The sequence below is a fragment of the Acartia tonsa genome, chromosome 14 (assembly GCF_053477335.1).
Source record: "Acartia tonsa isolate MP-2025a chromosome 14, ASM5347733v1, whole genome shotgun sequence".
In the NCBI taxonomy this organism is placed as follows: domain Eukaryota; kingdom Metazoa; phylum Arthropoda; class Copepoda; order Calanoida; family Acartiidae; genus Acartia; species Acartia tonsa.
In genome coordinates, this window is record NC_137273.1 from 5,437,932 (window position 1) to 5,455,500 (window position 17,569).

The following is a 17,569-nucleotide window of genomic DNA, read 5'->3' on the forward strand; positions in this document are numbered from 1 at the left end:
GATTAATTTGAAATTGGGTTAGTTCAAAACTTCAATTTCTAGTCCTAGACAATGCAATGGTTTGCACGTAATTTAAAAATGTAAATTTATTACCTGGCAAATCTTACAACTACTTGGATAGAAATCCAGGTCAAGTTTTGTTGTTTTGGTTGGTGATGTCCCTGATCCGTCAACACCTACTTCGCAGGGATAAAGGGATGAGTATATATGTAACAACCTTTTGATATTTGAAGACGGCCACCAACCCCAGCTAAAAAACCCCAAAACATTGGAAAAAGCCTGGTGATACAAATATGTTTTTAAAAGTTTTATACTTTTTGACGTTTATTTGAGTAGGAGAAAATCTTTAAGAGCTAATTTTTCCTCTGAAAAACCTCTTAGGATTTTTTAGACGAAAGGAATTCATAAATGGAATTTTTATATTTTAAAATCAGTTCTATTTAGGTAACAGATATTTTTACATGTTTATTAATTTTTAATAAATAGTTTTTGTTTTTGCTATCTAGTTCAGAGTTAACTATTATATAGGTCTCTTTACCCGTGCCTTCGTCATCATAATCAACTCCAGGCTCCTTTTTTATCACAACTTTGCTTTCATTGGCAGATTTATCGACAGATTTTGATGGACTTTGCTTCGATGGTGAATTGTCTTCATATAGCTCTTTCTTCACCTAGAATAAGAGCAGTTTACAAACAAATATAGCGCATAATTGTCTTACAAGAATGTCAACATTTTATTTTTCGGACCTATCCAACTATGTGAACCTCCATTGTGTTCCTATTGGTTTAATCAAGATATTGATCATCTAGACTTTCTATATTAATTATACTAACCTTTAGACTAGCACTGACTTCAAACTTCTCTTTCTTGATCTTTCTTGGAGTTGTCTTTGATGTTTCCTAAAATAAAAAAATGGATGATCCAAAAGTAGCGAAGCTCATGAATATAAAATAAAAAAGGTGTGATTTAAGATAAAGAGTGCTATTAAGTAGATATTCGTAGGCCAGCAGTTCTTCACAAAAAGTTGGGTCATCTATCTTTTATAAAAGCCAAGAAAGGGACATTTAATGTGAAGAAAAATGTCCAACACAGCCTTACAGGTATATAATATAAATTAATGGACCGTCACCAAGCAGTTTGAAAGTCCATTTACCAGCGAATACAACAAAATTTAAAAATTTCTATACAAGCAAGTGAGAAGAAAAATTAACAAATTACCTCTAATTGTTGTTCTTCGTCGTAGAGGATGCCGCGTATGTGTTTCAATCCTTCCATATTTCTACTCCACAATGGCGGACGGGGTGCTCCTATATCGGCATCCTGAATATTGTTAAGTTAGATTTATGTAAAGTATTTTTTTGAAGGAAATAAATGATTGGAAGTCATACAATATACTTTTAGTATCTGAAAGTCATAAGCTGAATAAATCATCTAATTGTACATGTGTACATACAATATTTGTTTTCGGTTTCCCTCAAAGCTTAGTCGAGAACAGAAGCTCAAAATTATTTATATGTAAAGAATGACGGGTTTCGTGTCTGTTGTTACTTTATGTTAGGTTAGTTTAGATTTTGTTGGGTCCCGTACGCCGTATGGTTAGGGTACCGCAGGTACAGGCCCAACTAGATTAGGGCCACACCAAAGAAATTAGGCATAGGAACAAAAACTACAGCTCATTTATTTCAATTTATTTTAATTAAGGGGGGGGGGGGAGGGGTGTTCTGTGCTCGCTAGGCCCTTTAAAGCACCAATTTATTTAATAGAGTAGCTGCGCTAATAACAAGAATGTTACCTGTCCAGAGGTAGTGGCTGTTGAAGTGGTTGGGTCCACGTGGTGAGCTTTCAGTACAGTCACAGAATAACGAGCATGCGCCTTGCTACAATGCTCTTCAACCTAGATAATGCAGGGATAGGATAATTTTAAATGTATATTAACTTTATAACAATGAAGCACTTAATTGGTTCTCCTTGGCAGTGAAGGTTTTTTTGAAGAGGGGGGGGGGGGGGAGCGGTCAACCCTTGCAAATAGCATAATATAATCCCCCTTTGAAATTTTTAAACTAAAATGTATTGTATAGGTACGGGATACTATTAGACATTGTCTAATCCCCCCTCCCCCCCCCCCCCCCTCTACTATAGTATAGAATGAATAAGAAGTTGCCATTTATGCCAAGGCACCTTGTCAGACGTATGAATAGATAGACCCTAGTTATAGAGAGTAGCTGCGCTACAAAAATATAAGTATTTAAACTAACCTCTGTTTTTGTGTTGGCTCCAAACATACAAAAACCACATTTGAACTGAGATGTAATTTCATGCGTTTCGGCACAATGTGCCAAAATTTGTTCCCGCGTTTCTGTGCTGACGTCGCAGAAACTACATTTGAACGGCTCGTACCGTAGAATCACGGTTTCTAAAGAAAGTATCTGTAAAAGCAAATTGACAACGGACAATAACGTCCATGAGAAATGTCCAATTTTTCTTTAAAAAAAAAGAAAACTGAAATGCAGAGAATTGTTGGCAAATTTAGGGTAAAGCGGGGCGAACTCGGTGTATTTTTCGGTTTTTTGAACCTGCAAATCGTAAAAATTATTTTTTTTAAATGGGACCAAGACCAGTAGAAAGATCTCGGAAAAGTCGATCAGGTCCTAAAAGGACGTAAACCTAGGACTTTGGGAAGTTTGTCAAAATTGAACTCTAAAACGGCACCGACTTCGCCCCGCCTTGAGGCGAAGTCGGTAGGGCATTTTCAAGCTTCGAAAAATCGGTGACGTATTGATTTTATTACAGCATGCCCAAAAGGTAAAAGTTGCTAAATGTAATAAAGAGTACGCACAAAAAAATTTATTAAGATAGGTCAATTTTTTCTACCAAAAAAAATAATTTTTCCGAAGTACGCGAATTTTGACTTTTTTTTTCGAAAATTTTTTTGATAAAAAACATAAAAATACTACTAGAAAAAATAACTTTTTATGACTTTAAAGGCATGATCCTTAAAATTCAGGCAATTTTGAATAGATTTGGCCAAAAAAAAATTAGTTCTATTAGCAAAATTTCCTAAAAAAATCAAGTTGAAAAAAAAAGAAAAGTTTAGCAAAATCTGTGGTCGATTTTCCAGCTTCAAAAAACCTATGACATATTGATTTAATTACAGCATGCCCTAAAGGTTAAAGTTGCTAAATGTAATAAAGAGCATTCACAAAAAAAATTATGAAGATCGGACAATTTTTTCTACAAAAAAAAAAAAAAAAATTCTAAGTACGAGAAATTTGACTTTTTTCTCTCGAAAATTTCACTTTTTTATATAAAATTGAAAAAGTTAGTATAAAAAGTGAAAAAACCGAATTCGCCCCGCTTCACTTTTAGTCGATTTAAGAAAAAACTATACAAGCTTTTTTAAAGTTTTAAACGGAAATGGATAGCCTATTAGATTCTTAATAAGTCCCCTGAAGACGTCTAAGCTCTAGCTCTTACCAGTTTTTGTCCAACTTACCGTTTTTCCGACCGAAGCAAAAAAATCGAAAAAAAAATTTTTTGTCGTCCGACTTTAAGACCCAATAAGTACCCTAAAAATTCATTCAGCAATTTAAAAAGGAACAAATTTGATTTCATGTTTTTTTCTGTCAGTCGATTAGAACATGGAGAAAAATAACATTTAATGAAGGTAGTCAAAAAAATACCGACTTCACCTCAAAACCGAGATCGCCCCGCTTTACCCTAGTCAATTAATAAACGAGCAGCAATGAGCTTCCAAATATTATTATACCTATTTTGGGAGTGTTGTTTCCACTATTATTTATAGATCCCATCTTTTTCTTAACTTTCTTCATGGTATTGGCAGATGATTTTATTTCCTCCTCTTCATATCTAACATTTCTAAACAATTTAAATTATTAACAAGGCTGAATACGTAGTGAATTACGAAAAAATCATGGATGTACTTGTACGTATGTACATACAGAAAAAGTGAGATAAAGAAAATATGTTCATAATCTAATCAAAAAAAAAAGAGGGAGAGCAAAAATGGATATCTCAACAACAAAAAATCAGCAGTAGAACATAAAAGCAGCCGAAAAAAAATTTCCAAATGGACTGACGTACGAACGACTTATAGATTAGCTTCGCTACTTAAAACATAAGTTTTCTTATTTCTAAGTAAATGAGATAATTTGACTTAATTCCAACTATATTTGGTCAGAAAGAAGACAAGCTTTTATTATTTTCGAACCCGTGGACAATTTATAAATAATCATATATGTATAAAGAAGAATACCTAGACAAATGTAAATTAGATCTAAAAATTGTGAACATTATTTCATTTATAAAAACTATGAACTATCTAAGAAAGCTAATGTTATTCTACCTGACAAACAACTTTTTATCTGAATGTGCTTCGGCCACGTGTTTCTCAGCTGTTCGTTTCTGCCAGTGATAGTACACACAGTAACCACACTTGAACAACAACTCTCCATGACAGCGCAGATGAAAGCTAAAATAATGATAGTAAGTCTACAAGTAGCGCAGCAATAATATGCTGAAAACATTTAAAGAAAAGGGGACTGTAAACAGTAATTAATTAAGTTTTGACAAGATAAAGATCATAATATATTGTTGTAGCCTGATGGGTTTTTATGAAAACTTGTACATCTAAATGAAACAAAAATAACTGTCCCTTCATATACAATCACCAAAAAATAACGATAAATCATATTCTACTAGTTTTATTTATATTTTTTTTGTACTAAAAATATAATCAAAATAACAGCTTATTTCTAATAATAGTTTTATTACCCTAGATTGTCAAAAAGATACAATAATCCGTCCAAATTCAATTTTCAGCAGATGAATATTTTTGTTTATATTCAAATACATATATTTGATTAAATACTTCTATTGGTAACATTTATTGATTGATTGATTTAAAATTCTAATTCTTCACTATATTGAATTTTTTTTACCTCATATCATCGAAAGGAACATCTTGACTAGCACAGTGGGGACAATGATACTCCTAAAAAAAGTATAGATATATGTATGTATGTATTCAAACTCCAATGATGATTAAAATTATTTCCCTTTCTGTAACAAACTTATTGGTCGAAAAGTTTAGACACTGATAGTTTGAACCAACCAATCAAGATTTAAGGAAAATATTCAAAGTATTTCAGCGAATGTTTATAAAACTTAAGGTAACAATATGCTGTGGCTTTGCATGAAAACATGGAATCTTTTATTGCAGTTTAATGACTTATTTTCGATTAAAATATTAAACTAACCTTTAATGTACTATGAAGCGCATGAATATGATATTGTAGCATAACATCATCAATAGTTATATATTTACAATCCTTTTCCCCGCAAGCATAGCGCAAATTTTCTGCAATTAGTTGCGGCATTTGCGCCAGCTCTTGTAATGTCATGGGTGCGCGCAGCTGTTCTTCCTCGTCGTCTCCGGCTAGTAGTGACTTCATCCTGCAATCAATCAATCATAAATCGTTCTAGCAATCACAAAAACGTAAATTCTGAAGTTGATGGCTCAGCAATCGCGTATTTTAAGAGTTGATTGGATGCTACTTTTTTTTTACTAAAGGCAGTGATTTAGACTGCAGATTCTTAAATTTTAGGTTCCTATCAAATTTATAAATAATGACCTGGCATAGTTGGCAGAATCTGAATTGTTTGTTTCAACGACTGGTGGATTAATGGGACCTACTACGGCCAGCTTGATTTCCTGAAAATAAGATAATTTTTTTATATTATTGTTAATATTCCCTTAAACTCAGCTACTAGATGAATTAGACTTCTGAAATTCAAAGAAAGGTTTTATGTACTGATTGGCAAAAAAATACCTGAATTTTCCCTTCTTCAAATTGTTGTTTCTTTACTTTGTGTAAGTTCAAATGTTTTATCAGATTTCTTCTCACTGAAAAAATATAAATTTTTATTTTATATATCTATCTCTAATAGGTAGATGGTGTTAAATTAAAAAATCATTTCTCTTTGATTTAATTTTCTTCCTTATCTTTAGTGTATTGATAAATCAATGAAATGTAATCATCATAAAATATGTTTTACCTTTTGAGGAAAATTCACAAAGTTTGCATTTAAGCAGAGTTCTGCAAATTTCTGGCTTCTGGTTTATTTTATCAATATCCTCAAGTCCAAATACATCCTTCTGAACTTTAGGTTTTAGTCCTAAAAATAAATGTTTTAGTTTTACCTACTGATATTTCTCAACTGCACTAAAGTCTTTACTAAGGTCTGATTATAGTGCAACATAAAAAGCAAACATGTGTCAATTATGCTATTTAACAAGACCATGTTATTTTTTTTTGCAATTTGAAATGGTAAAGTAGTCAAAATCGTGTAATTCATAATTCTATTTAATCAAGCTTTCATTAAAAGACTTGGGGTAAAAAGCAACTATTTGACAAAAGTTCATTTTTTAAAGAATTTTTATAGAGATGCTTTCATGTATTGTAAATCTATCATTTTCAATCCTACATACTGTCTTATCTATTTCATCAAGAGTTATCACATATCTTCTACTAATGAACCTACCTCTTGGAACACTGCTTTTAGGTACAACTAGGAAAGTATCTTCATCAACATTATTCTTGGCATGCACAAGAGGAACTAGCTTCGTATTCACTACTTTGTGCTGCTTCATATGTGATCTAAAAAATCATGTATTGTAAAGAATGAAAAGATATCTTTAATATCCTTTTAAACAGTATTTTGTGCACTATCAAATGATTTGCATAATTTTAATAAAAAAAAAGAAAACATCGACTCCGTTAAAAGCTTATCATAAGTCATTTTCATAAGCTTTCCTTAATATCAATCAATCAACTTTATCATTTAGGAAAGCTTGACTTAAAGAAAGCATTTGATTGCGTTCTTTATAACTGAATGATAACATACTTAGTCCACAGAAGAACTGAACTCTTGTAGTCACACATACTGCAGAAAAATCTCTTTACTGCGTGGGCCTAAAAATACAAAATGAACATTCTAAAAATTCTAAGAAATTTTCAAAATAAAATTTATGAAAATATAGATCCTTACCTTGAGATGTTCTAGTAGTGTTGGAACATGTTTGAATTGTTTATCCACACAATGCGCGCATGCGTAGTACATCTCCTGTTCATGCGCAGGGATAATAGATATTACTTCAGTCAAGCATTTGATTTTGGGGGAAAAATAAGTACCTACATTGGAAATAAAATTTCAATTGCAACCAATAAAAAACTGCAATGTTTACAGTTGTACTTTAAAGAAGCTTGAGAAATATTTATTAAATGAAATAGGTATTCAAGATTCTACAGAGTAAATTTATAGACTTTTTGTCATTATATAAAAGTAATAGGCTGGATGTCTGCCTGTAACTAAAGATCTCGCCAAAGCAAAGCTTCTTTAAGGTCAATTGGAAGGTTTATAACTCTTTCAGGGGAGGATTACTCCACTCTCCCAAGAGAAATAACCTCTAGAAAAAAATACAACCAATCAAATTATTTTTTAAATTTCCTTTTAGAACTAAAATCGAAAGTATCACCTTAGGGGATAAGCTGCTAGTTCATATATAAAGTAAAGCTATCTAGCACATGAAAGGTTGAAAACTATGAAACTATCTGATTATCCTGCCTGAGTGGCACACTCACAGACCATCAGATGATCCTTGAAAGCGGATGAATCCACAGCTGCGTGATCACAATTAGGATTTCCACACTGAAAAATGATTTGTAATATATTTAATTTATATTAGGTATATAAAGTAGTAAGTTTTTTTTTGTCCGTAGCTTAGGATTGATTTCGATAACTACTAAACAGATTGAGTTCTCCATTTGAAGTAAGCTTCTTATAGGTCCCTGGATGGTTTTAGGCTATTTAGTTTTTATATCTAAGTTTAGTTTTAGCTGATTTTCCTACTTTCCTTACTCCTTCGAATACATAGCTCCTAAATGCTAGGAGTACAGCCGCTATTAATAAAGTAAATCTGCCCATAATATAATACAATACATCAGAATATCTATGTTTTAATAAATAAAAAAAGTGCTCTGCTTTATGAAATAAATACAGAAAAAGTTTTGCTACTGTATTTAGGACTTACCTTGAAAAGATCAGTCCCAGCCAAACCAAGATCTTCTTCAGTCTCTGCATTTTCAGAGATATCTTGACCTTCAACAAAAATTAATCCTTATAATAAAGTAAAAGGATCTGTGTGTGTCAGTGTGTACCGAAGGATCTCGCCAATCACAGCACTGATATGGTTCTCCTTTACATGGTAGCTTCTTGTAGGTCATGGGAAGGTTTATAACTATTTCGTGGGAGGGTACCAACAGTAACACACCCAGGGGTATATATTTTCAAAATTGACTTGGCTGAGGGAGGTCTGGTAAAAAATAAAAAATATGTGGTTGGGAGAAAAAAAATGTAAAAATTAGGAGAACTGAAAGCATTTTTTCCATTTTTCTCACCTTTTTGGTGAAAAAAAACTAAAAGAATATGTGGGAGGGGGGATAATATGAATAAAATAAAAGAGTTTTTAAAATATTTTTCAATTTTATTTCCTTCCTTGCTGAAAAAAACTAGGAGGGGAAAATAAATAAAAACTTTAATAAACTAACAAACTTGTAAACAACAAAAGCTTTCTTTATGTTAAAAGTTTAAGCTTAACAGATTCTTCAATTTTACCTTCTTCTGAAGCAGCGGCAGTAGCAACAGCATCTTTTTCTTTCTCTGCATCCTCAACACATTTTTCAGTCAGCTCCAGTGAGTCGATATCTTCATCGTGGAAATCCTAGACAAATATGTTAATCTTAAATAAGCTTTAAGAAAAGATTCATATTCGTCCTAGGCAATTTTAGACTCTTTTATAGGGATTGACAGCTAACTATTCGACCACAAACGACACCTTACCCTCTTAATTTTCTTTAACGGCATTCATATTAAGGCATAAGTTTCCCTTTAAGCACATTTTTGTCTTTAAGAAAGCTTTTTTCAATCCTCTTGTATCCTATTATATAAAGTAGTAAGAGTTTGTTGTCTGTAGTTTATGGTTTCGACAACTACTGAATCGATTGAGTTCTCTATTTTAGGTAAACTTCACATAGATCTTGGGATGGTTTTAGGCTATATTTGAAGTCTGTACCTGATCAGGTTGTGACAGCTCTGTGTCAGTGGAACATTCACTTGAACTTTCTAATTCTTCACTCTCACTCATCAACATTGGATCTAGTAGTTCTGTCTCTCTTATAACAACCTGAGAATGCATTATTGTTGTTACTATCAAAAGAAAACAGGGCGGTTTTCCTTAGACTGCCTAACGAACACAGAACACATTCCCCTTATTTTGAAATAAATTGAAAATAATTAGCGGACCAGAGTAATTTAGTGTGTTTGTGTCATATGCTGGACACATACAATAGGTAAATGCCAGCAGGGTATAAATTAAAATAATAAAAAATGTGGGAGGGGAAGTAATCTATGACCGCAATGCATGTATCTTCCATCAACTTAGTAAGAGGAAATAAGATACTTAAACAGACAGACAGACATACCTCCTATTTATCGATTGATTTTAAATGAAAGGGTTTAACTAAGATATTTGAGGTTTGAAGATCCCACATTTTTACATACAGTAAAATCAAAATACCTTTAATTTTTGATCTGAATGTTCTAACGTCTGATGAATCACAACAGTAATCTATCAATCGAAAAAATAATGTAAAATGTAAAAAATTTAATTAAATAAATAATAAAATTACAATTAGAAAACATCTAATGGTATAATATGTCGTTAAACACTTTTATAAAATCAAAAATACACAAAATAATCCATAAAACAACGGTAAAAATGGACATAACCTTAAAGAAAATCTCATAAAAATTTTAAATAGGTATTAAATTGAACATTTGTAAAATTGAATAAACAAGATATGTTTATGGCGTAAACTTAGTTTTAGGTTGTAACCGAGGGGAAGTGGGACTGCAAAGGAGATACAAAAATGGGGAAAACAATGGCTTTAAGAAAATGAGAGTATGTACAAAAAATAAAAATATTACCATGGCCAGATCAGAAAATGGACAGTAGGGGCAGAGATAATCTATCATTTCATCTTCACAGCCATTAAATTTACATCCATTAGAACTAAATAAATAATAGGTATTAGTCAATCAATATTTTATTACAAGCATATAAATGTAAGGTCTTTCAATTTTTTTTGAATAAAATAGTTTAATTGGCAGAAAGTTTGCTATAAATATATTACCTACCATGTTAGAAGTCCGTTACAGACTGAAAGACGGACTAATAAATATACATATTGGTATAAAGTATTTTTTCTTAGGATGTGGAAAAAAGCCTTAAACCTGTTATGAGACATTAAAACATCCCCCTCTAAAATAAATTTAACCAGCCGTCTGAGATATTTTAAAACACGAAATGCAGAATTTTAAATTACAAAATTGTGGTAAAAATCGTCCTATCCAAGTATCCCTGAAAAAAATATAAATGAAAAGTTTACCTAATATGATTGTAAAGAAGACTGGGATTATTTTGACTGCATGTAAAGGTACAAACATCGGATGGACATTCTAGGTCATGATTCAAACATATGGGATCTTCATTTTCTTTCCTAAATAAAAATATTATTTATCAAATGTTAAAAGTTAAAACACTTTTTTAAGGTGGAGTTCTTTTGTGTAGTATAAAAATTTAAAAACGTGTATTTTTCTCATTATTTACTTTATCTTGATATATTTTAATCTTTATATCAGGGAGAGAAAATTTGACTGAAAATTGAACTGGTTCCCAAAGTTTAATTGTAACGTTATTTTTTCGTTGGTCCAAAATCTATGGGTACTTTCTGATTGGTTGATTATTAACTAGAGTGTCCAAACTTTTAAACCAATAATTTGATCTACACAAGGAATAATTTTGTTTAATTTTGGTAATATTTCGCCCATTGTCATCCCTTGAGATTCCAGCAGTTAATAAAAAATTTTAACCTGATGTTTGATTTCATAGAATGAACAGATAAATATTTCTTCTCGTCTTCTGGATGAAAAAACAGCTGATGAATAAATACTTCTAGTACACTCCTAAAATATTTTTTATATTTAATTAAAACGATTCATTTACCTAGTAAGAGTAATATTCTGGGAGGGAGGGGACATTGGAACAGGTAATCAAAGTTTTGGAAAAAAATAAAATAATTTGTTTGTCAGAAAACTTAAGGGGACTATTATATTTTCATTGGACATTTCAACCAACAATCTAATATACAGAATGGGTAATTTTGTTTATCATAATTGGAGATGTACATTGAACATCAATTTATCATCTATTGTCTTATCTCCTCTTTAGTCATTAAAAGAAAGTAAACAGTTTTAGTTTTAATCTTTTAGATTTGATCAAGAAATAAAGAGTGATGTAACTAACAATCGATTGTTCGAACATTCACAATTTATAGAGTTTCTGTGCTACAACTTAAGAAATACTTGCCTGGTTCTAACAAAGCAGTATGAGCATTGGTAAGCTGAAAACCCATGTTTAGAAATAATATGCTTGACAAGTTTGGTTGGATCAGAGGCTTTACCAAAACATAATGAACATCTCAATGCACCAAACTGAAAAAAATGTACCTTGATTGATTGCAATAAACTGAACACGTGAATTTTATATATGAAAAAGATGTTTTAAAAGCTAACATTGTAAAAGTTTTTAGATGAAGTTTTATTAGTTAAAAAAAATACATATTTTTTTAATCAAGATACAAATTAAAAGCTTAAAAAGATTTCTAGAGGAAAGCTAAATAATATTAAGATGAGAAACAGTATCACGCTTCCGACAATTAACCCTATGACTAAAACACACTCTTACTATGCATGGTAATTATCTAAGCCTGTTCGTTCTTTCATCATATTGTCAAGCAATTGTAGATACCATATTAACGTAAGTATGACGCAGTGTGGTTTAGACTCGAACCCGACACCTCCCCGACAACATATCCTTACCTTGTCATCAGTATGAGTGTTGACATGAGTTTTAAATAGTTGGACATCGTTGGTAGTAAAGGAACAACTGTAGCTCATACAACGAAACAAACTTGATAATCCCTCGTCACTAGACAAAAATAAGGATGACAACAACCATAACAGCAAAGCTTAACAAATCAGACAAATAAAGAGTTTCTATACTTTTATTTTTTAAAACTAGAATATAATATTATCACTAATTTTGAACAATGTTTTGATGTAAATATGTCACTTATTAATTATAGAGACGCTTCGATTAATAAAAAGTGCCGGATTGTCATAGAAACCATAATTTCAAAAATCATGGAAGTGTCCGTTAGCGATAAAACTGATGTAAACTACTTTTTTCCTCAAAATTTGGTATTATTATACTTAATAGTTCAGTTCACAATTGCAAAAAAAAATGGTCAAAATTATGTTGATAATGAAGTTCTCACCTCATTTGTGATTCCAGAGCCTTTTCACTCTTGACCTCCTTCAGATATTGAAGACAATGTTTGTTATTCTTGCCATAACCTTTCCCTCCTTTCAAAGCTGGCAAGGATTTCTTTTGACCAATAGGTATCAGAGCAGGAGGCAAGCGTGGCTTTTTCTGTTGCTTTAAACTTTTTATAACACCAAAAAGGTTTAGATCTTTTTCTTCTTTGTTTGTTTCATTTTCTAAAGGTTCTTTAACTGATAGTTTGCTTTTCAGTCTGTCAATTAGATTAGATGTATGTTTGGGTGCTGAAAATGATAGTTTTTCAATAAACTTTGGTTCTTTAATTTCAGGTTTGGGTCGGGAAAGTTTAATTTTGGAACATATTTTAATTTCCTCCTCTGGTTGCTTATCATCATTAGTTTTCTTTTCTTTAGGTTCTTCAGTAATGTTATTTTTATCAGATAGTTTTACATGCATGCTTGTAACAACTTCAGATATCTTTTTCAATTCATTCGCCTTCTCTTCCCCAATTTCGCCCTGACTTGCAAAGAATTCAGATTTCAGGACATCATCAATGTTGTGATCCTTACCAAAGAATACATGGGGGTCGGGATCTTTAACTTGAATATTTTTATGATCATGTTTGTGTGCCGGGGGAGGACTTATCATGCCGGCATCTCTCTTCATGATTCCTCTGTTATCACCTTGAAAAATAAGATAACAATAGATAAAGTCATTTAGATTATATCCTATTATAAAAAGTAGCAAGTTTTTTTTATCTCTTTAGATCTCTCTGAGTGTTCCCTTAAGGGAAGCTTCACATACATATAGACTATTTAAGATTGATTATGTATGGTTTTAGGCTTTTTTCAAATTGTAGAAAGATTAGTCTTAATTTTATATTGCTCATAAAACCTATATTATTTTTACATTAAAAACTGCTTTATGTCACATTTAAAGTTAAATTTTTAATAAAATTACTGCATTTTAGACTTCGTAAAAACATTTAATGGCTAACAATTTAGTGACAGATTAAACTTACTATATATTTTTTTTAGATAGATATCACTTTGTTTACAGAAAAAAAGTCTGAAAAGAGATTTTAATAATACACTAAGTTATTCATACCTGGAAACCATGTTTTGCTTTTCATGGCAGGTTTCACTCCCATTTTGGTAGCACACATCCTTGTCTTGGCTGCAGTGCTAGGCGTGTCATCACCTTTAGCTGTTATAACACTACTCTCATCAGCTATCATGGTATTGTCAACTGTTGAATCTTCAGTGTTATCAGTAATTTCAGACGGCTGATCTTGTGGCGGATTTTCAGATTGTTCGTTATCCGAATCTATTTCATCTGCTATTTTCTTTTTGCTCTTCACTTTTCTCCCCTTTTTAGGACGCTTTAGATCTTTGGGTTCAATGACAAACGTTTCAGTTTCTGATTCAGATTCCTTATCAACTTCTTCTTGTGATGATTCTTCAATGACTGGTTTGCGATTGCGACCACTTCTCCTAGTCTGTTTTTTTACTGGAGCAGCTTTTTGTTTGGCAGCTGCATTAGGTGTTCTTTTGCCTTTAGGTTTAATCTCCTCAGTGTTATCTTTCTTGTCATTATCAAAAATTATCTGTTTAAATTCCTCAAGTGTTCCAATTTTTTCAAGTTTTAACATATCCAGGCTTTGCAGACTTTGAGCCATTTCCAACATTTTGGCAGCTTCAGCTGGGTCTAGATTAGTAACAAGATTCTTGAGCAATTCTTTTAGATTAGGCTTATCTTCTTTATTCTCATTTTCTTTACTTTCAGGTTCCAGTGATTCCTTTTGATTTTCTTCATCTTTTCCCTCTTCTAATTCTGTATCTTCTGCAATTGTCAAACCGTGGTCAGAATCAGAATCACTATTAAACTTGGATATTGTTATTTTGCCTGTCTCTTCAACTGGCTTTTCAATTTGAGCTGATAAATCTTTGACAGATTGCTCATTTTTCAATCTCGGATCCCTCTTTACTTTATTTATTGATTTTGAGTCAGTGCTAAACATATCAAATGTTTTTAGTTTTCCCTTTTCTTCTTTTGCATCTTTAATTTCTTCCGCAGATTCTTTCTTTTTCAACTTGGGAATTTTGAATGATTTTTTCATTTGTTCAATAGCTTTGGGATCAACAACATTGGAATTTTTCTTGACTTCTTTTGTTGCTTTACCATCATTATTTGTTGTAGAATCTTTTGATGCCTCCTTTTCACTTTCATCTTTTTTAGGTGTGTCATTGGATGATTTTTCTTCAGTGATATCTTTTTTATCATCATCATTGGTCTTTTCGGTGGACTCATCTGGCATTTCATACTTTTGCATCTCTTGTCTGTGTCTCTCCTCAGCTTCTCTTCTTTTCCTCTCCTGTTCCTCTTTCATCATTCTAAACTCTCTGTAATTCCTGGGTTGCTGAGACGCTGCTCCACTTCCAAGCAACCCCTTACTCAACCTAGGATCAGATCTTTGTCCACCTAGTGAACTATTGGGAGCCTGATTTTGTGCGCCATCTTGATAGTTAGGCCTGGGTCCTCGTTGTTGGTTGAACTGCTGATGATACGGCCGGGGGGGATGTTGAGGAAAATGTTGTTGATGCTGCATCATGTGTTGGTTTGGCGGGAATCTTGGGCGCTGTTGATTGAAATGAGGTGGAAAACCTGGTCTTGGCGGGAACTGATGCCCACCACCAGGATGCTGTATATTTCCATAATTTCCTACAAAATAACATCAATCTTATGGCATTTCTATTAACTATGAAAATCTTTACGTACTTTAAAACAAAGAAATATTAGTTAATGTCTAGTTCTAAATATAATAAAATATTTCTTGCAGGTATTAGACTAGACAAATTGTAATCGTTACTTTACATGTGGACTTTAAATCTGAGGTTCTTACCATGTTGTCCAGCCAGATGGGTTGGCATACTGGCGCCAGCTGGCAATGGAAGATTCTTGGCAGGATATTGACCACCACCAGTACCTAAGGTTATGTCATGAGATATGTAAAAAGCAAATGATTAAAGATACCCAACGGCAGTGATCTATAGGTAGATATGGTCAATATCAGTTGAAGTCAACAAGAGATTTAATTTTAAACATAATAAGTTGAAATCAGCTTTTGTTTGAAGGCCTTAAAGGGAAATAACTGAAGCATACCTAATAAAATTCAAAAAGGAACTACTCTCAAAAAATTCCCCCAAAACAGAAGCTACATTTTAATCACTTTAATGTTTGACTAACCAAATTTAGTTTTTGCTTTTGGTTATATCTTTATACTGGACCAATTTATTAGGTTTTTATTAAATATAATAAAGGTTGATTACCAAACGTAAGGATTCTATTTTCATTGAAAATTCAAACAGAGTAGCTGCGCTACTACAAATACAAATCGTACCTGGTGAAACAGCGGTGGCAGGTGCATTATTGATAGGCTTTACCACATTCACTGGCGGTGCAGGCCGCTGTCTTGGATCTCTGCTACGGCGAGGGTCTTGACGAACTGTTGGTACAGGATTAGGCAAATCAGGTGCCTGAATAGTCTGAATAGTTAAGTCTATTATAGTTTATGTCGTGTCCATATTTAATGTTGAATTTAAAGAATAAAATTAAAAAGAGGTAAATATATCCTAAACTTAACATAATATTGATGAAAATGTAAAGCATTATCGCGTTTAATTTTATGTTTAGTAAAATAAAGAAAATCCTATGATTTATAATTGGTAGGTTATCTACTATATACTGTTGTAAGTTGAATTAATGATTCTTGATGAGTATAGGTTTAACAATGATAGTGTTTTAATTTTAAAATATTGCTTGTTGAACAAACATATCCTTTTTCATAAAAAAAAAAAAAATTGGGGTTTAGTCCTTTTCGTGGCAACGCCCCTTAAGGAGCGTTACTTTGTATTTTCACAGTAGATTTTCTAATATTTCTAGCCCCTACAGGGCTCTAACCCTGCGGGGCAATCACCTAACCTAACCTAAAATAACCTATCCATAGCCGTTTTGAAAATATGACGAATCGCCCCTTAAGGGGCGTTGCCACGAAAGGGACTATACCCAAATACTAGACAAATAGACTTACATTTGACTCGGCAGGTGTAGTCCCTCTAGAATCTTGACTGGAATTAGATAGTCTTGAGTTAGGCCTCTCATTCCTTTCTCTATCTTTTTCTCTGTCATTTGAGGATTTATCAAACGATCTTCTATTTTCAGAACTGTGTCTAAAAAAATTTAGCGTTATCATAGTTTTGTTTTGTTTGAACGAATCTTTTCTACATTCAGAGTCAGTCCATCCGCCTGTACGTAAAGGATAGGCATGCTAGAATTGTCCTATCGACTGTAATATTAATATGATTATTCCTCTAACAGTTATTGAGCTCACAAACAAACATCTATAAAAAAAATTCAAGTAGGGAAGTTTATAAAATCAGTATTTATTCATCACTGCAAAGTTTATAAAATCGACTGCTTGCTTTTCTTTAAAGTTCGTCAAAAAAAGCAAAAATATAGTTTTTGTCATGACTAAAGGTTTAAGTATTTTTACCTTTTATCTTTATCGTCTCTTTCAAGTGGGATTGATTTTGGAGCATCCTACAAAAAAATAAATCTTTAAAAATTATGACAGAAAAAATCTTCAAAAGATTTAATTCTTAATTTGTTTAGGTACCAAAGGCATAATTTCAAGTAAAAATTTAGAGGAGAATAATAGAATTCCATCCATTAACCTTTCCCTGCCTACATTCTTAAGCTATATTATATCGATCTTTTTACCTGTTTTCTGTGATCATCATAAGTAGGAGACATGGGGTCGTTTGACCGTCTGTTTGATGATCTGTGGTCACCATGACCGCTGTTATGGCGGTCATATCGGTCATGTGAAGACCTATGGCGGTCATCTAAGTAGAAATACTGTTATATTTTCTTTTCGAATAAATTTAAACATGCCTATTAAACCAGTATAATAAATACAAAAATTGAATATGATTGAAGAAATTTCACACTTATGTTAGGAAGGAATATCACAATAATAGAGTAACTACTATTATAAACAAGGATGACAACATCCATAAAAGCGAAGC

General features: G+C 32.2%; 1 protein-coding gene across 1 annotated transcript in view; it reads right to left on the minus strand.

The window, feature by feature from the left end:
* The window catches only part of LOC145306226 (uncharacterized), a 39,493-nt gene that overhangs the window by 11,631 nt on the left and 10,293 nt on the right, over nt 1-17,569 (minus strand). The window contains exons 19-51 of the mRNA XM_080148254.1: nt 17,262-17,386; nt 17,035-17,081; nt 16,573-16,711; nt 15,883-16,027; nt 15,385-15,468; nt 13,590-15,203; nt 12,478-13,165; nt 12,020-12,128; nt 11,508-11,632; nt 11,012-11,104; nt 10,528-10,638; nt 10,067-10,151; nt 9,657-9,707; nt 9,153-9,263; nt 8,696-8,801; nt 8,112-8,179; nt 7,646-7,729; nt 7,070-7,144; nt 6,926-6,993; nt 6,563-6,678; nt 6,077-6,196; nt 5,851-5,924; nt 5,653-5,732; nt 5,278-5,473; nt 4,960-5,012; nt 4,365-4,490; nt 3,768-3,877; nt 2,257-2,414; nt 1,794-1,895; nt 1,220-1,321; nt 835-900; nt 545-671; nt 94-176 (exon numbers count right to left, since the gene is read on the minus strand). Of these exons, the coding sequence (XP_080004380.1) occupies nt 94-176; nt 545-671; nt 835-900; nt 1,220-1,321; nt 1,794-1,895; nt 2,257-2,414; nt 3,768-3,877; nt 4,365-4,490; nt 4,960-5,012; nt 5,278-5,473; nt 5,653-5,732; nt 5,851-5,924; nt 6,077-6,196; nt 6,563-6,678; nt 6,926-6,993; nt 7,070-7,144; nt 7,646-7,729; nt 8,112-8,179; nt 8,696-8,801; nt 9,153-9,263; nt 9,657-9,707; nt 10,067-10,151; nt 10,528-10,638; nt 11,012-11,104; nt 11,508-11,632; nt 12,020-12,128; nt 12,478-13,165; nt 13,590-15,203; nt 15,385-15,468; nt 15,883-16,027; nt 16,573-16,711; nt 17,035-17,081; nt 17,262-17,386 (5,441 nt within the window). The remainder of the gene's footprint in view (nt 1-93; nt 177-544; nt 672-834; nt 901-1,219; nt 1,322-1,793; nt 1,896-2,256; nt 2,415-3,767; nt 3,878-4,364; nt 4,491-4,959; nt 5,013-5,277; nt 5,474-5,652; nt 5,733-5,850; nt 5,925-6,076; nt 6,197-6,562; nt 6,679-6,925; nt 6,994-7,069; nt 7,145-7,645; nt 7,730-8,111; nt 8,180-8,695; nt 8,802-9,152; nt 9,264-9,656; nt 9,708-10,066; nt 10,152-10,527; nt 10,639-11,011; nt 11,105-11,507; nt 11,633-12,019; nt 12,129-12,477; nt 13,166-13,589; nt 15,204-15,384; nt 15,469-15,882; nt 16,028-16,572; nt 16,712-17,034; nt 17,082-17,261; nt 17,387-17,569) is intronic.